Here is a 7,275-nt window from a genome sequence, read left to right as displayed (position 1 = left end):
CCAACCTTTGAGTGTTCCACCTGTTTTACCTGCCATCACAGTCGTTGGAGCAAATTGTTCTCATTCACCTATCCTCTGGGGGAGGTTTTCACATGCTTAGGGAAGGCATCCCTTAACTCATTGATGGGTTTGAGGCTTTTTGGTTACTTTCAACTTGGTTTTACCTATCTGCTGAAATAGTTTTACTAGTATGGTCACTGTGCATACTATAGCTTCTTGGAGCCCCAGAAGAGACTGGGTGACAGATGGACACCAAATGTATATGAGCAGAGGTGCCATTCCTCCCTGAACACCTCATTTACTCCACATACCACCTGATAGAGAGGAGAAAAGCTCAGGGTACAGAATGATACATATTTTTGGGACATATCCAATGTTGAATTTTGTTTTGCTTGACTATATATATTTATAATCAGGATTTGGTTTTTCTTTCATTCTCATTGGTGTGGTAAGCAGTTGAGATGGGAAGAAGAGAAAGTAGATTTTTGCAAATTGAAAAAAATAAAAGAGAAAGGTTCCTATTACTTACAATTCCCTCTGACCCTCAAAATCAGATATAAAACTCTTTATGTGACTTTTAAAGGTCTTTATAACTTGGTACCCTTTTATCTTTCCAGTTTTTTTTTAAGCTGTCTCCCTTTTGTGTCCTATGTAATCAAATGACTCTGAACCCCTTGCTGTTCATCACATAGGATATTCTGAGTATATATCTTGTTTCTAGATAGCCTTTATAGGTTGTTTCCTCCATTATAATGTGAGCACCTTATAAGGACTACCTTGCTTTCCTGTGGATCCCTAGCACTTTTCACAGTATCTGGTTCATAGCAGACATTTAATGAATGCTTTTCAACTTAACTTTACCTTTCTGGTCCTTGGTTTCTTTGCTGGAAGGATGAGAGAATTGGAATAAAGTCTTTAAAGTCTTTTCCAGTAAATTTGATTCTGTGCTTTTGTGATATAAATTTGTTATCTTTACTTTTCCTTCACTAACTAATCTTCAAATATAATATTAAGGGATGACAGGTCTCGTCTTGTGAAATAATAAATTACTTTTAAACCATATGTTTAAAGGGATTAGTTTTTACAGTGCCAAGGATGTTACATGAGAATGAAATACAGTGTTATGATGAGATTCACCAACAGATAAGTCTGTAACAGTAAACAATATTCACTTTTCTCTTTGAAGCTAAATCTAAGTGGCACCACTGATGTTTGCTAACTTTTTTTTCTAATGCATAATCTGTAACAATGTGAGCAAATAATAAACTAAATTTTGTTTCTCTGCCACAATTTTTTTCTCTGTTTGATGCCAGCAAGCAAATTAGCTTGTTATTGTTGTAATGAAGTATTTATTTTGTTGTCATTTCAAAAATTGCATACATTGTGGTTTTAAATGTAATAGCTGTAATAAAGAAATTGGAGCTCATTTTGCAACTAATTGCTTTTCAGTCATTAGTTATTTTAATCAGTCAATTAAGTTTTAGTTGAAATTGAAAATCAACAGTATGGAAAAACTTTTTCCACCCATGAAGACAAGAGTTTCTATATTAGAGGTAACTGGTGCTACAGATAGGGCACCCGATCTAGAGTAGGAAAGATCTGAGTTCAAATCCAGAATCAGACATTTATTGTAATACAATAAACATTTATTAAGTACCTCCTATGTGCCAAGCACTGTGCTAAGGCACTTACTAGCCAAGTGATCTTGGTCAAATCACTTAACCTCAGTTTATTCACATGTAAAATTATGATAATTGCAGAACTATTGTGAGGATCAAATGAGATATTTGCAAAGAACTGAGCATAGTGCCTGATACATACTAGGTACTATATAAATACTTCTTAGCTCCTCTCTTCCCCACATGGAGATCAACTTGTCCTTAACTTGGTTTTAGGTTTACTGGGGAAGATTGAGAAGTTAACTAACATGATCATAGATATAGGTTTGGAAGGAACTTTAAAGGTCATTTAAAGGTCATTTAGTCCGCAGCTTCACTTCACAGATGAGAAAATTGAGGTCCAAAGTGAGCAACCTGACTTCCCCAGAGTCATTTAGGTAATAATTAGAACAGCTCATATTTGAACTCAGCTCCATGTGAATTTAATCCCAGTTATCTTTCCACTATACCGCATTATCCATCTTACACAATTAGTGGGTGTCAGTGGCAATACTGGAACCCAACTCTTCTTGACTCCAAAGTTGACTTTCCACAACAAGGTGGCATTGTGAATAGTGTGCCAGACCTGGAATCAGGAAGTCCTGGGGTCAGATTTGGCCTTGTACCCTTAATAAGTCATTTCACCTCCATCTGTTTCAGTTTCCTCACTTGTAAAATGGGAATAACTATAACACCTGCCAGAGTTGTGAAGATAAATTGAAATAGCACTTACAAAGCACTTTGCAAATCTTAAAGGATTATAAAAATGCTAGCTGTTATTATTATGCTACACTATCTTCCCTATTAGTGATTAGATGGCAACAAACATGACTTAAAAATGATTCCAGATGCCTTAGGATGGAGAAACATAAAAACAGCCTTCTGTTATTTGATTGCGATAGATACTTCAATTACCATGTACCTTATGGCTGTTTGTTTATAGCCATAACCATTGATCATTACTTACTATTTTACCACTTAGTTTTAATTGAAAAATAGTTTTCATTGTTATATCTCCTCAAGATGTCTTGCCTAAACAGCAAGCCTGGGAAATGCATCTACTGTTCAAGAAATTGCATTCCAGGTGGAAATGCTATGGTCAGCATTTGTCCAAAAAGAATGATGCTAAAGGATACTCACAAAAAACCCTGGAAAGTGGGAAATAAAGATAATCATCCAGATAATGCAATCATAAAATGTTTTAGATAGAAAGGTTTCTGACAAGTGGGTTTTGATTTGTTTTCCAAATTGACAAAATTTTGGTTTTTTTCTTTGTGTGTATAGACCTAGTCAGAGTGTGAAATTTATCTCTGATTGTCTTTTACATTTTTCTTTTGATTACAGACTTAGAAAGGTGCATTGTGTTAGTGGGGAGATTTATAATTAATCTCTTCTTTGTTTTTGCTTATCTCTGTTACATCTTGTAATTATCTCCTTTTCAGTGTGTGTAAGTGATCTCAAGGAAGAGACAGTTTTCTGATTTTGCTTTGTATCTCTAGAACTTGGCACAGTTCTTGGCATATAATAAATACTAAAGAAAAGTCAGATTGGACTGAATTGAATAAACATTTCAATAGTACAGACCTAAGATGCAATCTATGATGACATTCAGTATGCTGGTATTTGATACAGTTTATTGTATAGTCTTCCTTTTTAGATCATTACTAATGTTATCTGCCTTGCTCTAGTGGAAGTGTTTGCTACTTGTATATAGACTACTCAAAGAACATTTTAAAACAAACTTCTACAAATAAAATATAGAAAACCCTGGGCAAATAAGGAATATAGGCATTCATATTTATTTTATTGGGTTGAAAAGAAATTATTTTATAAACCTTAAAGAACTACAAAGTGTTTAGTATAGTGACTAGAACATAGGAGGTATTTAACACATGACTGACTGACTATAGTCATTAATTTATATGTTGCAGTCTTTTGAGGATCCTGTATTTCTAGCATCTAGCACATTGCTCATCACACAATAAGTATTTAATAAATGTTAAATAGAAGAATTTCTGTTCCAAAAATGTTTCATATGCAATTTGAGAATTGAATTTTAAAAGAAAGTTTTGTAAACACCTACTATATACTAGGCACAGTTTTGGAGTCTACAGAGACTAAAAAAAGGAAGGGGTACAATCTCTCAAGGAGTTTACATTCTGAGTTGGAGTTCATTGACAAATGAATGACTTCCTTGTCTTTATTTAGGCTGCTGTGATACAGCAGCAAGACTATTGCAATAAGACCCTCATTCTTTTTTCATTTTCTGTGTGATTTTTGCCTTTTATCTCCTCATCTGTAAAATCGAAATAATAATACCCAATAAATAAGATAACATAGCCCTTATTCCAGTGCATTTGCACACAACAGGCACTTATTTCTCTTGTATTCCACCAGAGTGGAAGGTGTCTGACGCTGGTGATAACTTGGCTTCAAACCTGGACTTTTTTCAGAACTAGCCCTGTGACTTTGAGCTGACCATTTAAACTGTCTAATTTCCGTATCTGCACTCCTTTCACCGCACTAGGTCTCGGTGAAAACCAAGAAAAATAGATGTAGGCCTTAAGAGGAATGGAATATAGGTGCAAATCCTCGAATTTTGTAAAATGCGAAGCATTATCATTTGAAAAGGCATCGCTATTGGGATGTTGTGCATTTTGTTTTAGTTTCTTTTCAAAAAATATTTTTATTTGCCATCCTTCTTTCCAGAGGCCGGGGACTTATAGCTGTAAGTGTTGTATATTTTAGAAGAGGGTCGTGACATACTTGCGAGGCTGGGGGCGGGGGTGGGGGTAGAGGGGCGACAAGGAAACTGCTAAAAGAGAGTAAGGGAAAGACAAAGTTGCCTACATTGAGGCAGAACACCCCGAACCTTTAAAGCCTATGGATTTCCTTCTTCTTCGAGTTGAGCAAGGAAGATAAACCACCCTAGAGAGAGCCCAGCTCGACGGTGTAATCGAAATCCCCGAGTGCCGGCGGAGTCTGGGTCTTAGAAACAGTCCTTGCTTTGATTTTTTTCCAATTCGCCCGGTTCCGGGAAGCCGGAATCAGAGGGAATAAGAGCAAACTTCACCCTAGAAGTTCCAGGGGCCCGTTTGGCTCCATTTGAAGGTGGGACAGACAACGGGAGCATGACGCTGCTTGCGGGGGAAGAAGGCGGGGAAGTGGGGGGCGGACGGTCTTGGTTGACATAGTAACTCTTCATCACTCCCGTTGCCTCTGGTTTTCTCTCTGGCGAGCTAGTGAGAGCGCTCCGCTTTCTCAGCCTGCCCGCCCGCCTGCCTGCCTGCGCTCTTCCTTGCCTCAGGGAGTAGGGAGCGCATGCTTGCTTTCCTTGGGGCTCCGAAGGTCCATTCTATTGGGACAAGAGAAGCTTAGGCCCCCTTCCAGTCTGCTCTTCAAAGTGCCTTGCTGGGCAGGAATCTGGGCAGCGTGCGCCTTTCCGCTCATCAGTGCTGTCAGTCCTTCTCTCGCTCAGTGTCCAGCAGTTCCCCGGGACCAGCCCTCGCTCCAGCACACAGGAAGCTGAGACTCCAGTTGGAGCCCACTTCATCTCGTGTTCTGGCCTGGGGACTCTGGGCTACAGCTGAAGCTGTCTCAGGGTGCCCGTGGCTGTCCCGGATAAGCGCTGGCCATGAGTCAGAACTCTCCCTATGGCCCTCGGAGGGTTTGCGCTCCTGGAACCGGGACTCGGAGAAATGAGAGTCAGGACTACCTGCTCATCGACTCGGAGCTTTGTGAAGACAACTCCCTACAGCAGCCCTCGGGTCTGCCTCCCTATGGCTACTATCCCTGCATGTGAGTGCTGGGTACTGCCCAGGGGCGGGAATAGTTCGAGTGGTGTGTGTGTGTGTGTGTGTGTGTGTGTGTGTGTGTGTGTGTGTATGGAGACAAAATAAGACAGATTCAGAAGTAGAGATTGGATATATAAACCCAGAGACAGAGACAGATGCTGAGATATAGTGTGAAACAGAGACAGGCAGAGAATATATATGCAGAGAAAGACAAAAGCGGACTGTGTTGAAACTGTTACTGCAAGTCAATTGGCGAATGTGTGTACCTGTTTTGGATGTTTTTGGCTGCAGATTTATATGCATGTATTCATGTGTATTTGAAAGTGCTAACTTTCCTCCAACTCTGATTTTTCACCTAAAAGTGCATTCTGCTGAGAAACAAAGGAGCCAGATACTGTGCTCTTTTCTAATTTTCCTTTGCTTTTCAGATTGGTTTGGGAACAGTGGAAATATTGAGGTAGAGAGCTTGTCCTGTAGCCCCACTGGGAAACTTGAACACTGCTAGCAGACCTTTCCTTGGTGCTGGAATTTGCATTCATCTTTTCTTATTATCCCTTTTCTCCTATATCTTTCCGTTCCCTATCTCTTCCAGCTGACCAGGCTGAGCATCCCCAAGAATCTTAAGCATTGATGCATGTTTGTGGGCTAAGGCATTGAATCACATCCTTGATACTCTCAAATATCGTTCCCACCATATTCCCTGGGAAGTGAAAGTCATACTTACAGCATCTTTTTAAATCGTAAGCAAAAAAAAATGTCTGTTACTCTTGGAAACATTCCACGAAACTACAAATCTCTCTTCTCCAGCTGTGGGATATCGTGATGGGCAGGAAGCCCTCATGGTAGTTGGAGGGTTAATACAGTGAAGTAAAATCTTTTACAGAAGTTGGGCAAAAGATTTCATTAGGCATTGAAAAAGAGTCTTTGGGATTCGTGCCAACGTGAGGTCAAGAAGACTGGGAGGATAGTACCCTTAATCTAGGGGTGAAAAGTAAAAGTTATTTACAGAATTGCCTTTGGGAGAAACACTAGAAAAGAGTCTTCCTCTTCCTCACCTTCCCAACTCTAGCATAACTATGTCCCCTAGAGACTGTTTTTTTCCCCCTTAACCATAAAGCATCCCCCCCTCCTTTGTTGATAATGTTTACTGACCCTTTACACAGTAATTTGCTAGTAGAAGAGTATTGCACTATTGCTAGAAGCAGTGGGATGATGTCCTGCCTTAGAGTTTCTTACAAGTCCTTTGTAGTTAATGTGAAGGCACCTAAACTGACTGTGGCTCTCTGGAAAGGCTGTTTATACAATTCAGAGAATGATAAAGTAGGTCTCCAGTTAGGGAAAGTGCGGAGTACAGTACTTATGATGAAAGTTCATCCTTCTTCTCTGTTTTCTAAAGAAACTGCTCTCTAAAATCCAGAGTGAGTTAGCACATCTAAAACTATTCCTGGGATAGCTTTTAGTTACTGATCTGGACATGCTGCCTGAATCTATAGGATGTCAAAGAGAAGTTTTCTTTCTAATGTACTTATTCATACCTTATGGAACTTAATGTAATTTTCATTGCTAATTGATGATGATTTTGATTTTTAAAAGTTACCTATCTATATTGTGAAGCCAACAAATGTATATCTTCTCTAAGGTTACCTACCTTTCCTTTATCATGTATGTATCTTCTATCTTCTATATACTTATTTATTTACATATTGTTGTCCCCTTAAAGATTGTACACTCTGTTTTTTTCCCCTTTTCCTCAGAGCTTAAGACAGTGTTTGCCACAAGTCTCCCTCTACTCCAACCACCTTCCATGCAACTGCCAAAATGAT

General features: G+C 39.1%; 1 protein-coding gene across 1 annotated transcript in view; it reads left to right on the top strand.

The window, feature by feature from the left end:
* Positions 1-4,586: 4,586 nt before the first annotated feature.
* The window catches only part of TRPC6 (transient receptor potential cation channel subfamily C member 6), a 165,671-nt gene continuing 162,982 nt past the window's right edge, over positions 4,587-7,275 (top strand). Inside the window, exon 1 of the mRNA XM_031961050.1 lies at positions 4,587-5,456. Within this exon, the coding sequence (XP_031816910.1) occupies positions 5,293-5,456 (164 nt within the window). The 5' untranslated portion in view covers positions 4,587-5,292. The remainder of the gene's footprint in view (positions 5,457-7,275) is intronic.

The sequence above is a fragment of the Sarcophilus harrisii genome, chromosome 3, assembly GCF_902635505.1.
Source record: "Sarcophilus harrisii chromosome 3, mSarHar1.11, whole genome shotgun sequence".
Classification (NCBI taxonomy): Eukaryota; Metazoa; Chordata; class Mammalia; order Dasyuromorphia; family Dasyuridae; genus Sarcophilus; species Sarcophilus harrisii.
This window is presented reverse-complemented; position numbering and strand designations above follow the sequence as displayed.